Consider the following 21,267-nt stretch of genomic DNA (forward strand, 5'->3'; position numbering starts at 1 on the left):
ATGATCTTGAGTCAGGCAAAGGCTGTTTAAATACAACACTCAAAAGATAAAAATGGATAAACTGGACTCATCAAAATTAGAAATATTTTGCTCTTTAAAATTCACCTAAAAGAATGAAGAGACAAGCTACATTGGGAGAAAATATGTGCAAATCATGTATCTGATGAAAGACTTGTACCCAGAATACATAAGAAGTGTTCAAAACTCAATAATAAGAAAACAAACAACCTAGGTTTAAATACAGGCAAAATATTTGAGTAGACATTTAAAACATATTTGGGTGGTAAATAAGCAAGATGCTCAGCATCATTAGTCATTAGGGAAATGCAAAGCAAAACCACAATGAGATACCACTACACATCTACAAGAATGGCTAAAATTAAAGACTGACCACACCAAGTACAGACACAAATACGGAGGAGCTAGAGCTTTAGAACAAACACTTTGCAAAACAGTTTGCAGTTCTTAAGAAGATAAACCTACATCTACCAAGAATTCCTCTCCTAGGTATTACCCTAGAGAGAAATGCAAGCATATGTACATATAAAGACCTGTATACAAGGTTCACAGCAATTTTATCTGTATAGCCAAAATTTGGAAACAACCCAAAAGTCCATCAACAGGCAAATGAATAAACCAACTGCAGTATACCCATAAATAAAATGCTACTCAACAATAAAAAAGAATGAAATACTGATACATGTAATGTGGATGAATCTCAAAATAATTATGGTGAGTGAAAAAAGTGAGATTAAGAAAAAAGTACATGCTGTATGACTTCATTTATGTAAAACTCTGAAGGGTAAACTGATCTATAGTGACAGAAAGCAAGTCAGTGGTGTTCAGGCAGGGTGGCTCTATGAAGGGCACATGGGAACTCCAGGGCTCATCCATTACCTCACCTGTGATGATGCTCTCCCAGGCATGCACAGATCAAAGCTGATGAAAACTACACTTTAAAGGTGTGTGGCTTATTGTATGGTGATCACACCTAAACAGAGCTATTGAAAATACCAAGTGCCTATACATGTCAGGTGGTTATTATAAAGTCTCCCCTGTTTGCACATGTGCACAGCACTGCCAGACCTGACCTGACCACAGTACAGGAATCAGCCTTGCACTCCCTTCTCAAGTTTTCCTTCCAGCATAAATCACAGCACAGTGCGCCACGATGATTCTGTGGCTGTGGTTCAGAATGCAGTTAGCCCAGTGCCACAACCCCTAATCTGGTAGCGACACCACACATTCTATCAACGGCGTTGCTACAGCATACAGAGGGGTCTCAAATAAAACACAAATCTGTGTTACCTAAATAGGAAGCACCTAAAGGGTCTCTTGCGGTCTGGAAGAGGACGGGCTCGTGGACAGAGGGTGTTGCCACGTCGACAGTTGTCCATGCCACACTGTGCGAAGACCCGCAAGCCACTCGCGTGATCTTCTGGCCTTCCAAGCCTTGCACAAGTGTGGGCTTTCTATTAACCGTGGTCGTGCCATTGCCCTGTTGGCCGTGGTCATTGTCACCCCAAGCATAAACCTGTTAAGGGGGAAAACATGGAATTTTTCAACATTTCAGAACATTTGCTCTAAATTTACTTCAAAATTCTTCCCAATGACTACAGACGAGTATTTACTTAATATCAACCCAATGAATTCATCTCTTTTGTTCTGTTATAGGAAGCAGGGAAGTTCTCCTCTTCAACTAAATATAGTAACTTATTTTTTCCTTTATTTTGCAAAGAAAAATGATCCAAAAAATATGCTCACTTTTCAAGAAATTTACTTCTTGGCTTTACAGAATTAGAAAGTATAATTCATTTTTAATTCATTTCGATTAAAGTACAGTGTGCTGATCTGTTGTCATAAGGGAATATCAAAGTATATCATCTATGAGCCTGTCATGGGATGGCCTCTCACGGTGGAAGAACAAGTGACACTTGTCAAGGATAACTTTATTTCTGAAATGAAGTACATATGTCTCCCCATCAGGCATTAGAGCGGGAAACCCCATGGCTTTATAGCCTGTGTCAGTCAGCAGCTCTTTCCCGGGTACACTCACCCATGCTGACAGTTAGGCAGATATACACAGGAACATAATGGACAAAGCCCACCCTCCTGGTGCCCCAGTACCGGGACTCATGTCGTTTCATCACGTTACACTACAGACAAAAGGACCTGTCACAGGCTCACTTACCTGCCCCGCGTCAGTGACTGCCAGGCAGTGCAGGGCCCCGACGGCCACATGCACAATTTTCTTCCCTCTCAGCCCTTCCACCACCTGCGGTTTCCGCACATGCACATCAGAGCCATGGCCCAGCCTGAAGTAGTCCCCCTTTCCCCTGCAAGGAGGTCAAGAGTGAGCATTTTAATACATGATTACGGTGTTGGCAGTGCCCCACAGGAAAACACTCACTGTTACAGCATTAGAGCCAGCTCAATGATAACATCATACACAATGCCCAAGGTCTTTGAAATTACTGTTATTATCATATTGTTCTAAAATAGTATACCATTAATTCAAATTAATTCTGCTAGCAAGATCCTTCATGTGTGTTTTACATTTAAGTTACTGAGGTAGGTTTCATCTAAAGAGATTGAAAACATGACACACAACCTCAAATGGCTCTTAAAAGACCTCTCTGCTATAATTCTTCTTCAGCTGCCTTTGGGTCATGATACTCAGGCTTAGGCCATAAAATTGCCTGGCCGTGGTCAGCTGGATATTCCATTCCTTTCTGATTTACTAAAATAATCTTTCACTAGAAACACACATGAACTTTTTCAGGGATCAAAGAAATCAGAAGTCTGTTTTCCACCCATTTGATCACTAGGCTTCTTGCACGGCAAAGCAGCAGAAGAAACCCTATACGTATAACTCACCTAAACAAGAAAGACAAAACTGAAACCATTTCCACTAAGGTCAGGAACAAGACAAGGTTGCCCATTCTCACCACTATTATTCAACATACTTTTGGAAGTTTTAGCCATAGCAATCAGAGAAGAAAAAGAAATAAAAGGAATCCAAATCGGAAAAGAAGAAGGAAAGCTGTCACTGTTTGCAGATGACATGATACTACACATAGAGAATCCTAAAGATGCTACCAGAAAACTACTAGAGCTAATCAATGAATTTGGTAAAGCAGCAGGATACAAAATTAATGTGCAGAAATCTCTTGCATTCCTATACACTAATGATGAAAAATCTGAAAGTGAAATTAAGAAAACACTCCCATTTACCATGCAACAAAAAGAATAAAATACCTAGGAATAAACCTACCTAAGGAGACAAAAGACCTGTATGCAGAAAACTGTAAGATACTGATGAAAGAAATTAAAGATGATACAAATAGGTGGAGAGATATACCACGTTCTTAGATTGGAAGAATCAACATTGTGAAAATGACTATACTACCCAAAGCAATATGCCAGTGTTAGTTAGACCACTGGCATTTTTCACAGAACCAGAACAAAAAATTTCACAATTTGTATGGAAACACAAAAGACCCTGAATAGCCAAAGCAATCTTGAGAAAGAAAAACGTAGCTGGAGGAATCAGGCTCCTGGACTTCAGACGATACTACAAAGCTACAGTAATCAAGACAGTACGGGGGCTTCCCTGGTGGCGCAGTGGTTCGGAGTCTGCCTGCCAATGCAGGGGACACGGGTTCGAGCCCTGGTCTGGGAGGATCCCACATGCCGCGGAGCGACTAGGCCCGTGTGCCGCAACTACTGAGCCTGTGCATCTGGAGCCTGTGCTCCGCAACGGGAGAGGCTGTGACAGTGAGAGGCCCGCGCACCGCGATGAAGAGTGGCCCCGGCTCGCCGCAACTGGAGAAAGCCCTCGCACAGAAACGAAGACTCAACACAGCCAAAAATAAATAAAAAAAAAAAAAAAAAAAAAAAAAAAGACAGTACGGTACTGGCACAAAAACAGAAATACAGATCAATGGAACAGGATAGAAAGCCCAGAGATTAAACCCACGCACATATGGTCATCTTGTCTTTGATAAAGGAGGCAAGAATATACAATGGAGAAAAGACAGCCTCTTCAATAACTGGTGCTGGGAAAACTGGACAGGTACATGTAAAAGAATGAAATTAGAACACTCCCTAACACCATACACAAAAATAAACTCAAAATGGATTAAAGACCTAAATGTAAGGCCAGACACTACAAAACTCTTAGAGGAAAACATAGGCAGAACACTCTGTGACATAAATCACAGCAAGATCCTTTTTGACCCACCTCCTAGAGAAATGGAAATAAAAACAAAAATAAACACATGGGACCTAATGAAACTTCAAAGCTTTTGCACAGCAAAGGAAACCATAAACAAGACCAAAAGACAACCCTCAGAATGGGAGAAAATATTTGTAAATGAAGCAACTGACAAAGGATTAATCTCCAAAATTTACAAGCAGCTCATGCAGCTCAATATCAAAAAAACAAACAACCCAATCCAAAAGTGGGCAGAAGACCTAAATAGACATTTCTCCAAAGAAGATATACAGATGGCCAACAAACACATGAAAGAATGCTCAACATCTTTAATCATTAGAGAAATGCAAATCAAAACTACAATGAGGTATCACCTCACACCGGTCAGAATGCCCATCATCAAAAAACCTACAAACAGTAAATGCTGGAGAGGGTGTGGAGAAAAGGGAAGCCTCTTGCACTGTTGGTGGGAATGTAAATTGATACAGCCACTATGGAGAACAGTATGGAGGTTCCTTAAAAAGCTAAAAATAGAACTACCATAGGACCCAGCAATCCCACTGCTGGGCATATGCCCTGAGAAAACCATAATTCAAAAAGAGTCATGTACCAAAATGTTCATTGCAGCTCTATTTACTATAGCCAGGACATGGAAGCAACCTAAGTGTCCATCGACAGATGAATGGATAAAGAAGATGTGGCACATTTATACAATGGAATATTACTCAGCCATAAAAAGAAACGAAATTGAGTTATTTGTGGTGAGGTGGATGGACCTAGATTCTGTCATACAGAGGGAAGTAAGTCAGAAAGAGAAAAACAAATACTGTAGGCTAACACTTATATATGGAATCTAAAAAAAAAAAAAAGGTCATGAAGAACCTAGGGGCAAGACGGGAGTAAAGACACAGACCTACTAGAGAATGGACTTGAGGATATGGGGAGGGCGAAGGGTAAGCTGGGACAAAGTGAGAGAGTGGCATGGACATATATACACTACCAAACGTAAGGTAGATAGCTAGTGGGAAGCAGCTGCATCGCACAGGGAGATCAGCTTGGTGCTTTGTGACCAGCTAGAAGGGTGGGATAGGGAGGGTGGGAGGGAGGGAGACGCAAGAGGGAAGAGATATGGGGATATATGTATATGTATAACTGATTCACTTTGTTATAAAGCAGAAACTAACACACCATAGTAAAGCAATTCTACTCCAATAAAAACATTAAAAATAAATAAATAAATAAATAAACAAACCAAAAAAACCAAGACAGACAAGTTGGGCTAAAATTTCTCCAGTGTTCTTTTCTAAACAGCCCAGTTATAATGGGAAATTTCTTATAATACTATCATTAATTCCAACTCAAAATAAATTAAAAAACAGAGATGCCTGAACGAGGAAGAAAATAAAGGTTTCCCCCTCCCTAAGAGGCCCCGAACAGACACACTGACGGATGACAGGCGCTTACGTACCACGTCCACACCACTCCAGACTTGGTGAGGGCCAGGGAGAACTGTGCTCCGCACTCGATCTGACACACCCCCTGTCCATTTAGTCTCTCAATGTTCTGGGGGATGTTACAGCCTTCGCTTCCTCCCCGGCCCAGTTTTCCAAAGTCACCATCACCCCAGGAAAATACCAAACCTAGGTTTAAAAATACATACTTTAGGCCAGTGTCTCACTATGTTCCTCCCCCCGCAACGTGGAGTCAGGACAGGACTCACCTTCATCAGTCAGAGCGAGGGTCTGTGCATCTCTGCTTCCACACGCCACCTGGATTACTCTGTGACCAAGAAGGACTTTCACCTGCTCAATCACAAATTTAAAAACAGAATCAAGCACAGGCACTAAGAAAGCAAGGGGGAATTTTTCCCCACAGACTGAAAGCCAATACTGCTCATGTCTTTATGCACTGTCCTAGACTGGGAGCTTATCTTCTCTGGACACCAGCAGGTGGTAAACTTTCTGCAAGCAACAAAAATGCGTATAATCACCATTTTGGGCTTCAGCTGTGTTGTGTTATCCCCATGTCCCAAGCGGCCGTACTCTCCGAGGCCCCAGGTGTACAGTTCACCGCTGGACGTGAGGGCTGCACTGTGAGAGCTCCCACAGGCAATATCCCGGATTCGCTTGGTTTTCAGGGCCTCTATCAGCCGCGGCTTGTCACAGTTCCTAAAGCAAGATTAAATAAAATTCCCTATAATCAATCCAGCCTTTTTAAAGAAGAAAGAAAAGGACATCAACACTGAGCCACATTTAGTCAAAACAACATCTTTAGATTAAGTTAACTATCAAACCTTAAAACAGAACATGTGAGGCCAAACCACATTCGTAGATAATTTTTAAATATGTTTTTAAGTTCCATTTTCATAAATCACCCATCCTACTCAATTTTCTACAAAAAACTATCAAAAAGCATTCACTATTATTAACAGTAACAGTTTCTTATTAGCAAGTAATGAAGAAAATATTCTTACATTCTACTGAAGTGTCCAAGTTTGCCATCATCACCTTCACCCCAGGAAAACACTTTCCCATCAACAGTTAAAGCTGTAGCGTGCCGTCCACCTGCCACATGCACACAGAGAGAGGCTGCCAAAGTTGGTTTACAAAAGTTAACAGCACAACTACCTACTTTTCCTGGCATGCAGTATGTGTGAATATGTGTTGAATAATTGAGTAAATAAGATGAACATTTCAGGGTGACAAATATTTAAAATAAGTGAACATTTATTAAACTACAAAGTTTAAGTCCTACAAAGAATTTTACTCGCAAAGAAGCAGCAAAATGATGCTATTTATTAATGGGGTTGCTGCTATGTTAAATATATAAAATATATATATAAAAGGTATATAAATATATAAAATAAATAAATAAATATATAAAACGTCAAAATTCAGATGGAAAAATAAGTACATTTGTGATTAGACAAATTACCAAATGCAGTGGCAGTTAGGCTTTTGTGAAATGTACCTCAACAATGGAATTATTTAAGCAAAAGTACCATCAGTTGCAATTAAGGCGCTATGCTCACTCTTCCCAAAACAATAGGCTCATGCTTTGTCCCCAGCATGGCCCACTCTCCCCGTCCATCCACCCCGGCTCAGGACTGAAGAGCGTTTCCTCTCTGTCACTTGTGTCCACCAGTTCCTAGGCCCCTAATACCCATTCGCACCCTATCCCTTGCCAATGGAGCCCACATGATCCAGGGCAACGTGCTCAGCTAAAAACCACGCTTCCCAGACTCCCTTGCCCAGAGAGGATGGTGACAGAGGTGCGACAGGAGTGAGTGAGGCTTCCAGAAAAGCTCTTTGGAGGGGCAGAGTGGGCCTGAGGACAAGGCCTATCTTACATGTTCACCTGCAGCTGCAACGGGGGTGGACAGCAAGCTAGTGCTCCTCACAGGTACTGGGGCTGCTGCACTGGCCCTGGACCCCACCTCCAGGTTTTTACAGAAAATGGTACCATGCTATCTTGCTCAAGCCATTACCGTTTGGATTTTCTGTTTTAAGGGGTTAAATCTAACCCTATCCAGTATAGACACGAACTCAGTTTGTATCTAATTCAGTTCATTTCCTCAGAGGCCAAGCACAGGGCTTTGAAACGATACTCAAAAGTTTCCTGAATTGAAGCAGTGTGATTTTTTTTTAATGGTTCTTTCTTATCACTGGAATTTACAGATACTGGGAATCTGATGAAAGTTACAGGCTCTTCCCCCAGAAAAATAACACATATTTAAGCACAGAATGTGATGACTGCAGAGATGCTATGAACCTGAGACCACAGCTCCAAGATTAAAAGCCCCCTCCTTTGGTGAGGTATGCCCCACACGCCTGGAACACCAGCAACCACTGGTCTCCAAGAAGCCTCGTGTAGCAACAATAATTAGACTCTAGACCACCTGGAGTTTTACATTAACCAACCTCTATTCCTAATAGTTAAGTAAAATTTGAAAAAGAATGCAAAGACACTTTAGGGGAAATGGTTTACGGCCCCAGTTAATTACAGAGCACGAACAACAGGCTTATCTGTGCACCAGCTCGAAGCCTGGCCCTTACCTGAGTGAACGGCCACCTTCTTGACCACGTAACTGCTGAGAGCTGTGATCTGTCGAGGAATGGGCACAGTCCCACTGGAGAGGCCCAGCCCCAGCCGGCCATTCGTGGCTTCTCCACAGGCATACACTTTCCCTTCCACTGTCACTGCAAGGAACAGGAGTGAGGAAAGGACTCACTTTTCACAATGCAACAACTATGTTTTTAGTCCTAACCGTCATTTAAAACTTTTTAAGTATTAGAATAATCATACCTGCAAACAAACTTTTAGAACCACCAGCCACCTGTACTACATTCAAAGCAGACAGTGTCTCAGAGAACGAAGGAACTTTTATCTAAAACAAGAATTTTTTTTAAAGTAAAAGAGAAAAGAGAGAATGTTATTTACACTTTTAAAATTACAAGTAATCTTACTGGATGGTACATAGAATTACTGTTAATTTACATGGTTATATTAACCAAAGAATTTCTTGTCTCTTAGATATACACAAGTATTTTAAGGATGAAATGATATACTGAGATTGACTTTAAAATGAATAGGGGTGAGGCTGTGTAGAAAATAAAGACAAAAATGTGACCATCTGCAACTGTTGAAGCTGGTACAGGGACATGAGGACTCAGGTCCCTGTTCTTTCTACCTGGGTGCATCTGAAAATATCCGTAATAAAAGGCAAAAAATAAAATACACATAATGTAAAGATATAAACAAACATTTGGTAAACTACATTTTATTTCAGGTCATGTCCTGCTCATTCTTGTTAATTCTGACTAAGAAATTATACACTTAAATTTCCCATTAGAGATGGGTGTGATTTAATTTAAAATTATTAAAGCCCCTGTTGAAGAAGCCCTTTATGATTCCTATGTGTCAGAAAGTATCAAATAGTCACTACTACTGTGGAAGAAGGATGTTCATCCCAACCGTGAAGCGCCAATCTACCCTTCATGTGCAAACCCCAAAACGGGCCATGCCCTCAGGACCCCCTAGACAGCCCCTGTCACAGCTGAGGCTCCCAGAGCTTCTGGGCCTCATATATCTCCAAATGCAGGGCAGGGGCCTCAAAAACAAATGTAACTCAAGGCTGCTGAATTCCATAAGATTATTTTCATTGTACTAGAACCACAAGACTTAAAATGAATGAGTTCTAACTTTTCTTTTCAGCTTCTCGGCAATGCAGACAACAAGGGATCTTATGATGGGTGAAGTCTCATGGAATACTAAGAAGTGGAGATGCTCATCTGAAAAGAAACTGTTTCCAGACACTAAAATTTGGAGGAATCTGTTCCTCAGTTAAGAGCCACACTGAATTCAACTCTAGTTCAAATGCATCAATTGTTGTACCTACTCTTTAAAATATAATTATACTCTACGATTTTTACCTCTGTGCTTGTCAAATCTTTTCTAAAGTGTATGTTCTAGTTTACAAAACAGCAATAATGCAACTATATCTAAAGTGCACTATTTTCCAAGGACAGAGGCTTCTCAGAAACTAAATCTGATAATGTCTATGAGTTCACGTCAAGAATTACTTAAGAAAAATCAACTTTAAAAACAACATATAAAAGGAAAAACCATTATAAAAACTTCAAGAAGCCTGGCTGTTGCTGGGCCTGTCTGGGCCTGAGCAGCACGGGGTGGCGAGGGCACGGGGTATCGGGCAGGTACCTTGGAGCCCTTCAGCCCTCCCAGCTGGTCCTTGTCATTCAGGCCCCACACAAACACTTTGGTTCTTATCGTAGCCGCCGATTCCAGACCTGCAGCCTTCTTTCTAATAAGGCTATAATCAAAGGAAAAATAAAACAGAAATAGAGGCCAATCAGCGTAAAAAATTTTTTTAAATAGAAAGGAAAACAACCTCAAGCACACAGTTTGCTGGTTACTATCAGAAACTCTTAAAGTTTTGTTTTAATTCAACAAAGCCTGAAGTATACACAGGAGTTAGTGTTCCAGAGCGTCAAAATGTCTAGATACCAGTATGCTACCTTTCAATACTAGAATTTAACCTTAGCTTTTTATTCTGGTGGAGATCTTCCCAAGAGGCACTGTGCAGTTCTCTTTCTTCTTGTATACCAAGTTGAATGTGACAGCTTTTACTGCTTTTACAGCAATTACCGCCCATCACCTTAACACACAGCTACTGCAGATGTAACTGGAGAGAATGTTGGTTAATGGCACCAAGAATCACCACTGGGACATGGCCACAAACCTCAAACCCTGTCTGGTCATATTTTCCCCCCAAAGAGATAATAAAATGGATGTAGCCGCATGACCTCTGATGTACTCAAACACAAACACATGTCCCGAGGCAAGATGCAAATTTCTTCCCTTACATCCTCTGCCCACTGTGCTGGCCAGCTGCGCTGGAGGAGGAGGCCCAAACCTCCATTCTGCCAGGGGAGGCCTGCCCAGCCCCCCGAGGCTCCTGAAGCACAGGCCATCTCATTCATCCCATCTCCTGACCTGCCCTCGATGGGTTAAAAGTTTGATCAACAAAGCCCACACATTCTTCAAAATAAAATAAAAATTTTAAAAAAATTGAAATGACAAAATCACAGCAACCGAAGTCCATGCATTCAGTGTTAACTATACTGCTAACACTTGAGAAATATGGCTATTGTTACTTCCAATTTGTTGTGCATCAGAAATAAATTACATTGAATCAATTAAAAAAAAAAAGTCCATCAATTCTTGAACATGATAAGAACACGAAGTACGTGGAACAGTGTTAGATTTGCTGGGTTGTCAGTCTGATGCCAGGTGGTAAGAAAACTGCTGCTTCTGTGTTTGAGGTTTTGGCTTTTTGCTTTTGTTCTATTTTTATAAGCTACAATAGACAACTGAAGACTCCAGAGATTAGCTTACAGATAGGTAGATTTTTTAACGTGTTACATGCTAATGAATATTTACTTTCAGGGATCAAAATTTTATGGTTTGGGGATAAAAAGGTAGGAGAACTCTCATCCCATACCAGGCAAAGGAGAGCAAGTATATGTACATTCTAACTATTTGAAATACCTTGTAACACAGTGTTACTCAAAAATACGTAGGGGATTCCACCAGTGTTGAGACATGTAAGGACTGGTACCATGTAAGCATCAGCAGAGGGAACAAATGCCAGCGGGTGGTCAGTGAGGGCACACCCTAGTTGGGGGCTTGCCCTGTGGGAGACTGCTTGGACCATTCATTAGTTATTAGCTCATTAATGATATCTGACAGGGAAAAAAAATTACATTCAAATATCTAGAATTTCTTTTGTGAATGTATCCAGCTGTGTAAAAATTTCACCTATGAGTAAAGCTCAAACTTTTGTGGTTATTTCACATATATAGTACATGTACTAATTATATTTGCCCAATTCATTTTAGTAGCTACCGAATAAGAAAGTGTGACTCTATAATCCTTTCACTTAAAAATCCCAATGGTTTAAGTGAAATGTCATTTTCCTCAGTTAATCAAATTAATGCATGTAGACACAAACAGTTTGAACTGTAACATATAGTATAACATCCATTCTAGATAAGGTAGTGTTATAAGACTATTTTCTTTTCAACTTCTTTGCAAAGCTTCCGAAACGAAACAGGACAGGATCCAAGCCCAAGATCCCTAGAATGACCTGATTTATCACCACAGTGGCCACCTCTTCATGATGAAGAGTATGTGCTTAATAGCACTGCAGGGCCAAGCTCCTTTGTTTCAAAAAGACAGACTGCTCACGTCACACACTAGAAAGCACTCAGTGCTAAGGGCAGCAGATCAGCAGAGCTCAGCTGGCACTGCTACCTGCCTCTAGTGGACATCTGCAAGGACCCAGCGACACCAGCAGTCCAACAGAAACACCTATTGACTTGGCAATTTCACTTTTAGCAATTTATTTGTGAAAAGACACCTTATCTGAGGACAGTAACTGTCTGCACTGTTTGCTGCTGGGACGTAAACAGAGCTCAGAACAGACGCTGCACATGAGCCCTCCATACAGGTCTTGGAACAAAAAGCAAATGTGCACAGACCTGGCAGACATTTTTCTTCACCCTTGGTATACGCTGTTCCCCTGCCAACACCCCTTGCTGCCCACTTTGCTTTGATGGGGGGAGTTTTTCCTTGCTCTCCTGCAGCCCAATGCTCCTTTGCAGACGCTCAAAGCACCAGGCCCTTCTCCTTCGTGCACTTCCCACAGCCAGGAGGCCACTCTAATGTGTGTGAGTTTGCCTTGTTTTATTTAGCGTGTTCACTACAGCATTCACAGGACAGAGAACAGGGTTTAGCCTCCAGTAGGTGTTCAATAAATATATGGTGGATGAATAAATACAGTAATAGTCATCACTACAGGGCTCACACAAAATAAGGAACTGAGTGAGTAAATGAGAACTTAATCATGAGATGAAATACTGTACAAAATAAAATTATACAACAGAAGACTAATGATACAGATATTCTAAAGTTGGATGTTGCTCATGGTTGCACAATAATGTAAATTTACTTAATGCCACTGAACTATACACTTAACAACTGGTTAAGATGGTAAATTTATGTATATTTTATTATAATAAAAAATTTTTAATTTAAAAGTTATTAATAAAATTCTTAACAAAAAAGGCTGTAAAATACATACCATACCACACTATCTCCAAAAGAAAACACAATTAGGGACAGATAGAAAAGAAAACTACAAGAATATATACCAAAATATTAACAGTAATATTTCAGGTAGGAAAATTAAACATTTTTATTTTCCCTTTTAAGTGAATTTTTCTAAATACAATGTGTTTCCACATTAAATTTTTCCTAAAGTTAAATTAAATAATATTTTTGAATATGATTTGAACATTAACTAATATTTAACAAATAGTCCTACGGGCACTAAACTATCCTCATTATGAGATACATTCCAATTAAACACTGGCTTTTGAAAGTGAGAGTTTGGGCATGAGCACCACCAACAGCAAACGGCTCTCACCTCCCACTGTTGCCTTTTTCGTCCTCTTCCTCCTCATTATCTGAAGCTAAGAAAGGAACTGCAGCCAAATCTTCCTCCTCCGCACGTATCCGTCCCAGCAGGATGAGACCATGGATTTTACAATCAATTCCCGAGCTCCTGCACTGCTTTATTGCAATTTCAATATACCTGTGATACTAGATACAAACACAGTAAGCTACAGAGCTTTCAGAATCAAACACATTAGATACTTTAACTGGAGAGAAGGACATATGAGACATGGAATGTGTGGAAAGTTAGAGCCCCTTTACTTATGTTCTGGAAATACTAGGCAGGGTTGATGCAGGCACATTTGAGCGGGGTTCGCTTGCAAAAGAAGTCGTTAATTCACCAAGGATGTCCATCCAAGGCATGGGACTCACAGTAATTTTCTTACTAAAATGAAATAGTATGATAGCCTTACTGAATGACTCCAAAACGTTTCTGTCTTAAAGCTTTCTTAAACCAAGATGATTAAGAAAGAGATTAGGTGTCAGGTAGTCACAAAGCCTTCATAATTTTTAAAACATAATAAAAATACTTGATTACATACAAATTAGAGAAAACAATACACAGAGCCCCATAACCCCATCACCTAGTTCAACAATTATCAATGGATGACTGATTTTGTTCATACATGGATTATCATAAGAAAATTCCAGGCAGCATGTTGTTTCAAAACTTTAGTATGTATCACTGAAATACAGGCATTTAAAACATATATCCACAGTACTATTATGATAGCTAAATCAATAATCTTATATCATCTAAATGCTACCAGTGATCAAATTTTCTGATCACCTCATAAACATCTTTCTATTTTTAGCTTATCCAAATTGGAATCCAAACAGGATGCAACCTCCCTGTTACGCCTTTGCCATTCATTTTTTAAAGCTGGCTCGCTGTTCCACGGAATGCCCCACCCCCCCGTACTTGATATTCAGAGCATTCCTCTATTCCTGTACATCATGTGAACAAAGACTGAAGCAGCAGGAAGCACACACATCACCAATGACTTCTTGTTGCCTCAATGGGACCTAATCAAACCTTAAGATCTACCTATGATGTCACAGGAAGCACAGGTTGAGTGAAAAAGACAAATAGAAAAATGAAAAATTCTACAAGAAAGAAGACCCTGTTTCTTTCTTTAGCAAGGAAAAACCAAGACAGTTAAAATTTTAATGAAGTACAAAGTGCAGACACTGCCTGAATCACAATTCAGAGTAACCAACTGCAAAAGAACATTTATTGGACAATTGGGAAAATTTAAACATTGACTGGATAGTTTATGATATTAAAGAAAAATTTTTCGGTGTGATGGCATTGTGGTTACATTTTTAAAGTCCTTGTTAGAAATGAATATTTGAAGTACTCACTACAGAAATAAGGCCATATCTAGAGCTTGCTTTAAAACCCTCAAAAAAAAAAACGGGTTGGAGGGCACACACACATGGACGGAGTTAGTGAAACACGACTGGCAAAAATGTTGAGAATCATTGAAACTGGGTGATAGGTTCATGGAGGATTCAGTATACTTACTATTTTCAGTTATGTTAGAAAATTCCTGTCACAAACCATTTTGATAGGAAAAGCAATGCTAGACGAAAGAGTCCAGTAGCTTTACAGGAATGGTAATATTCTAGCTCTTAAGTTGGTTGGAGGGATGGAGAGTGGGCCTTGAATTTTCTGAATACTCACAATGCTTCATATTTCTCATATATGTGAAATACACTATTCTATGCTTCTCAAATATTATGTAATAAGTTGTTTTGAACTGAAAATTTATTAAAATCAATACACCTTTTATGAATACCTATCTCAGTTACTGAATAAATTATTTCTGTGGTTATTGATTTACTTAAAATACAAAAAAAAAAATTCAGTAGCATAATTAAGATAACAGACAAGCTGCATTCCATTACCCAGCAATAAGTTAATAAAACGCACTAAAATGTAATATTATCTTTTCTCAGAAAAACTCAATAATATCTTCAATTTTCATCATTTGCCACTTTATTAATTTATTACCACCATTGGTATTAGCTGTTAATTTATTACATGGAATTCCATAAAACAGTTTAATGACATTCAAGAATGAATGGTGTTCCAAAATTTTATTTATTGAAGACGGGAAGAAAATAAATAGAACAAAAACCTTGTGGTGTACCCAAAGGCCAGAGCATCAACTCTTAGAGCTAGGGGAAAGTGTTGGTATGGTCCCATAGTCTCTAGATACAAGTTACCAACCTTCCACCTTGAAAAACTTAACCTATCACTGGCTGTGTATCAGCTTCTTTAACATAACACACTGGGATCACATGGAACTTGCCTGCCTTTATCTGGGCAGAAAAAAATAATAAAGCAATGATTCTTATTGAAGGAGGCAAAAGACCTGTACTCAGAAAACTATAAGATACTGATGAAAGAAATCAAAGACGACACAAACAGATGGAGAGATATACCATGTTCTTGGATTGGAGGAATCAATACTGTGAAAATGACAATACTACCCAAAGCAATCTACAGATTCAATTCAATCCATTTCAAATTACCAATGAATGGCATTTTTCACAGAACTAGAACGAAAAATTTTACAGATTGTATGGAAACACAAAAGACCCTGAATAGACAAAGCAATCTTGCAAAAGAAAAACAAAGCTGGAGGAACCAGGATCCCTGACTTCAGACTATACTACAAATCTACAGTAATCAAAACAGTATGGTACTGGCACAAAAACAGAAATATAGATCAATGGAACGGGATAGAAAGCCCAGAGATAAACCCACGCACCGATGGTCACCTAATCTATGACAAAGGAGGCAAGACTCTACAATGGAGAAAAGACAGTGTGTCTTTAATAAATGGTGCTGGGAATACTCGACACCTACATATAAAAGAATGAAATTAGAACACTCCCTAACACTATACTCAAAAATAAACTCAAAATGCGGGCTTCCCTGGTGGCGCAGTGGTTGAGAGTCCGCCTGCCAATGCAGGGGACATGGCTTCGTGCCCCGGTCCGGGAAGATCCTACATGCCGCGGAGCGGCTGGGCCTGTGAGCCATGGCCGCTGAGCCTGCGCGTCCGGAGCCTGTGCTCCGCAACGGGAGAGGCCACAACCGTGAGAGGCCCGCGTACCGAAAAAAAAATAAAAAATAAAAAAATAAAAAAAATAAACTCAAAATGGATTAAAGACCTAAATGTAAGGCTGGATTATTATAAAACTCTTAGAGGAAAACATAGGCAAAACAATATTTGACATAAATCGCAGCAAGATCTTTTTTGATCCACCTCCTAGAGTAATGAAGATAAAAACAAAAATAAACAAATGGGACCTAATTAAACTCAAAAGCTTTTGCATAGCAAAGGAAACCATAAACAAAACAAAAAGACAACCCTCAGAATGGGAGAAAATATTTGCAGACAAAGCAACTAACAAGGGATTAATCTCTAAAATATACAAACAGCTTATGAAGCTCAATATCAAACAAACAAATAGCCCAATCAAAAAATGGGTGGAAGATCTAAAGAGACATTTCTCCAAAGAAGACATACAGATAGATGGGCAACAGGCACATGAAAAGATGCTCAATATCACTAATTATTAGACAAATGCAAATAAAAAATACAATGAGGTATCACCTCAAACTGGTCAGAATAGCCATCATCAAAAAAATCTACAAACAGTAAATGCTACAGAGGGTGTAGGGCAAAGGGAACCCTCCTACACTGTTGATGGGAATGTAAATTGGTGGAGCCACTATGGAGAACAGTATGGAGGTTCCTTTAAAAACTAAAAATAGAACTACCATATGGCCCAGCAATCCCACTCCTGGGCATATGTCCAGAGAAAACCATAATTTGAAAAGATACATGCCCCCCAATCTTTACTGGAACACTATTTACAATAGCCAGGACATGGAAGCAACATAAATGTCCGTCAAAAGAGGAATGGATAAGGGCTTCCCTGGTGGCGCAGTGGTTGAGAGTCCGCCTGCCGATGCAGGGGACACGGGTTCGTGCCCCTATCCCGGAAGATCCCACATGCCGCGGAGCGGCTGGGCCCGCGAGCCGTGGCCGCAGAGCCTGTGTGTCCGGAGCCTGTGCTCCGCAACGGGAGAGGCCACAGCAGTGAGAGGCCCGCGTACAGCAAAAAAAAAAAAAAAAAAAAAAAAAAGAGGAATGGATAAAGAAGATGTGGTACATATATACAATGGAATATAACTCAGCCATAAAAAAGAACAAAATAATGCCATTTGCAGCAAGATGGATGGACCTAGAGATGGTCATACCAAGTGAAGTAAGTCAGACACAGAAAGACAAACATCATATGATATCACTTACATGTGGAATCTAAAAAAAAAAGGGTACAAATGAAATTATTTACAAAACAGAAGTAGAGTCATGGATGTAGAAAACAAACTTAGAGTTACCAAGGGATAACGGGGGGAGGGATAAATTGGGAGACTGGGACTGACATATACACACTGCTATATATAAAATAGATAACTAATAAGAACCTGCTGTATAGCACAGGGAACTCTACTCAATACTCTGTAATGGCCTATATGGGAAAAGAATCTTAAAAAAAAGAATGGATACATGTACATGTATAACTGATTCACTTTGCTGTACACCTGAAACTAACACACTGTAAGTCAACTATACGCCAATAAAATTTTTTTTAAGTAATAAAGCAATGACTGGCAAACTGCATTTAATAATTTAAAAATAAACTCACTTATGATAAACTTGAGATGAATAAAAAGTCAACTATTTGGTATCTTTATCCACTATCATACCAATTAAATAAGTTCTCATGAGATAACGTATAGGTAGTTAAAAAAAACTGCTTTAACTTGCGTTACTTTAAATATATTTAATTTACTAAAACAGTGTTCATGTCTATGTGGAAAGATTTACTGGAAGATTTATAAGGCAGTCTCACTGATCTGTAATATGTACTGTTTAAAAGAACCTTCACTGATTCTCTCAGACAGAATTTTCAAGAGATAAAATTAACTTGGATTCATTTTGAAATTTTCCTTATTACCAAATTAAAGGTATGAAAACAGAAAAGCAATTTCCAGTGTCACATGTATGGTCAGAAAGAACTACTGCAATAGTAACAGATATTTAACGTGAATAACACAATGCTAAATGCACAAAGCACCCTGACATGCTTGGCAATGACTTTTGCCAAGAGCTTTTACCCCTGCTTCTTACCAAAGATAGTGAGGCAGAAATTTGTTGTTTTCTTTTCAGGCTGATCTGATAAGCAACAAATTCAAGTTGTATACATGTCAAATATTAAAATAAATACAATTATTTAATTAAGGGGGAAAATATGGGCTCAATGTTATTATAGAGATGGTCAAAAAAAGGCAGCTCCATTGTCATTTGCAAACCATCAAAAAGGAACACTACGGGAGAGTGGCCAAGACAGCAGAGTAGAAGGACACTAAGCTCACCTCTTCTCACAAGCACAATAAAATCACAACAATCTGCAGAACAACTATCGTTGAAAAAGACTGACACCTACTAGAAAAGATCCTCTACAGCTAATGACATAAAGATGGAGCACAGCAAGACTGGTAGGACAGGCAGGTTCATGATATAATTAAATCCCATACCCCCTGGGGTTGGCAACTCACAAATTGGAGAATAATTATATTACAGAGGTTCTCCAACAGGAGTGAGAGTTCTGAGCCCCACATTACACTCCCCAGCCTGGGGGTCTGGCACTGGGAAGAGGAACCCTGAGAGCATCTGCCTTTGAAGATCAGCAGGGGCTTGACCGGAGGAGCTCCAGAGGACTGGGGGAAATAGAGACTTCACTCACATAGGGTGCATGCAAAATCTCACATGCACCAGGACCAAGAGCAAAAGCAGCAATTTGATAGGTATCTGGGCCAGATCTACCTGCTGGTCTTGGAGGGTCTCCTGGGGAGGCAGGGGGAGGCTGTGGCCCACACTGGGGGCATAGACACTAGTGGCATATGTATCGGGAGAATATTCATCTGCATGAGCTCTCCTGGAGGCTGACATTCTGGCACCAAGACCTGGCCCCACCCACCAGGCTCTAGGCTCCAACGCTGGAACGCCTCAGGACAAACAACAAACTAGGTGCAGAAACAGCCATCAGCAGACAGACTGCCTAAAGATTTCCTGAGCCCACAGCTGCCTCTATACATGGTCCTGCCCACCAGAGGACCAAGACCCAACTCCACCTACCAGGGGCAGGCACCAGCCCTGCCTGCCAGGAATCTCACTCACTCAACTATCTAGACCAGCCTCACTCACCAGAGGTCAGACACCAGAAGCAAGAAAACGACAGTCCTGCAGCCAACAGACCAAGTCTGCAAATGCAGGCCAGACCCTACCCTGAAACCAGCTGGCCCCTGGCCCTTCCTCGGGTGATGAGAAGGAACTGCACTGCTGGGACGCATAGGATGTCTCTTACAGAGGGCCACTTCTCCAAGGTTGAGAAACAGAACCAACCTACCACATATATAAAAATACAAATAGCAATTTAAACAAAATGAAGCAACAGGATTATGTTTCAGACAAAGTAACAAGATAAAACGCCAGAAGAAAAACTAAGTGACGTTGAGGCAACCTACCCAAGAAAGAGTTCACAGTAATGATCATAAAGATGATGAAAGAACTCAGAAGGAGAATAGATGCACAGAGTGAGAAATTAGAAGTTTTTGAATAAAGAATTAGAAAATATACAGAACAACCAAACAGAATTAAAGAATGCAATAATTGAACTGAAAAATATACTAGAAGGAATCAACAGTAGCCTAAATGAGGCAGAAGAATGGATTAGTGAGCTAGAAGACAGAGTAGTAGAAATCACTGCTACCAAACAGAAAAGAGAATGAAAAGAAATGAGGACAATTTAGGAGACCAGTAGGATGACGGTAAGCGCACAAATATTCATATTATAGGGATCCCAGAAGAAGAGAGAAAGGACGTGATAAAATATCTGAAGAGATAATAGCTGAAAACTTACCTAAGCTGGGAAAAGAAAAAGTCAACCAAGACCAGGAAGCACAGAGAGTCCCATATAGGATTAACCCGCAGAGGAATACACAAGGACATATTGTCATAAAAATGAAAAAATTAAAGATAAAGACAGAATATTAAAAGTAACAAGAGAAAAGCAAAAAATAACGTACAAGGGAATCCTATAAGGCTATCAGCTGATTTTTCAGCAAAACTTCTGCAGACCAGAAGGGAATGCACAATATAAAGTGATGAAAGAGAAAAACCTATAACCAAGAATATTCTACACAGCAAGGCTCTCACTGAGATTTGATGGAGAAAACAGAAGCTTTACAGACAAGTAAAAGCTAAAAGAATTCAGGAACATCAAACCAGCTTTACAGCTAAAGGAACTTCTCCAGGTGGAAAAGAAAAGGACACAACTAGAAACAAGAAAATTACAAAATGGAAAAGCTCACTGGTAAAGGCAAACATACAGTAGGAAATCATTCACACACAAAGCTAGTAGGGAGGTTAAAAGACAAAAGGAGTAAAATCATCTGTACCCACAATAAGGGTTTAAAGGATACACAAAACAATTAGATGTAAAATATGAATTCAAAAACAGTGACCATGACGGGAGAAGAGTATAAATGCAGGGTATCTAAAATGCATTTGAAATTAAGAGATCAGCGACTTACAACAAGCACATATTTAACTAGACTGCTGTACAAAGACCTCATAGCAACCAGAAAACAAAAACCTATAATAGAAATACACACAAAAGAAACGGAATGCAAAATAACACTAAAGATAGACATCAAATCAGAAGAGAACAAAAGAAGGAAGGGCAAAAAAAGACCTACAAAAACAAATCCAAAACAATTAGCAAAACAGCAATAGGAACATACATATGGATAAATACCTTAAATGTAAACGGACTAAATGCTCCAACCAAAAGACACAGACTGACTGAATGGAAACAAAAACATGACCCATATATTTGCTGCCTACAGGAGACTCACTTCAGACCTA

The 21,267-nt window shown here is 39.8% G+C and overlaps 1 protein-coding gene across 3 annotated transcripts in view; it reads right to left on the reverse strand.

Moving 5' to 3' along the window:
- HERC2 (HECT and RLD domain containing E3 ubiquitin protein ligase 2) overlaps positions 1 to 21,267 on the reverse strand; it is a 224,127-nt gene that overhangs the window by 61,563 nt on the left and 141,297 nt on the right. For all 3 annotated transcript variants that reach the window (XM_081241778.1, XM_081241777.1, XM_081241776.1), the window contains exons 56-65: positions 13,224 to 13,399; positions 9,935 to 10,046; positions 8,522 to 8,603; positions 8,272 to 8,415; positions 6,690 to 6,780; positions 6,207 to 6,384; positions 5,937 to 6,018; positions 5,685 to 5,856; positions 2,192 to 2,336; positions 1,309 to 1,534 (exon numbers count right to left, since the gene is read on the reverse strand). In XM_081241778.1, the coding sequence (XP_081097904.1) occupies positions 1,309 to 1,534; positions 2,192 to 2,336; positions 5,685 to 5,856; positions 5,937 to 6,018; positions 6,207 to 6,384; positions 6,690 to 6,780; positions 8,272 to 8,415; positions 8,522 to 8,603; positions 9,935 to 10,046; positions 13,224 to 13,399 (1,408 nt within the window). The remainder of the gene's footprint in view (positions 1 to 1,308; positions 1,535 to 2,191; positions 2,337 to 5,684; positions 5,857 to 5,936; positions 6,019 to 6,206; positions 6,385 to 6,689; positions 6,781 to 8,271; positions 8,416 to 8,521; positions 8,604 to 9,934; positions 10,047 to 13,223; positions 13,400 to 21,267) is intronic.

The sequence above is a fragment of the Mesoplodon bidens genome (genome assembly GCF_964165515.1).
Source record: "Mesoplodon bidens genome assembly, chromosome: 8".
NCBI lineage: Eukaryota > Metazoa > Chordata > Mammalia > Artiodactyla > Ziphiidae > Mesoplodon > Mesoplodon bidens.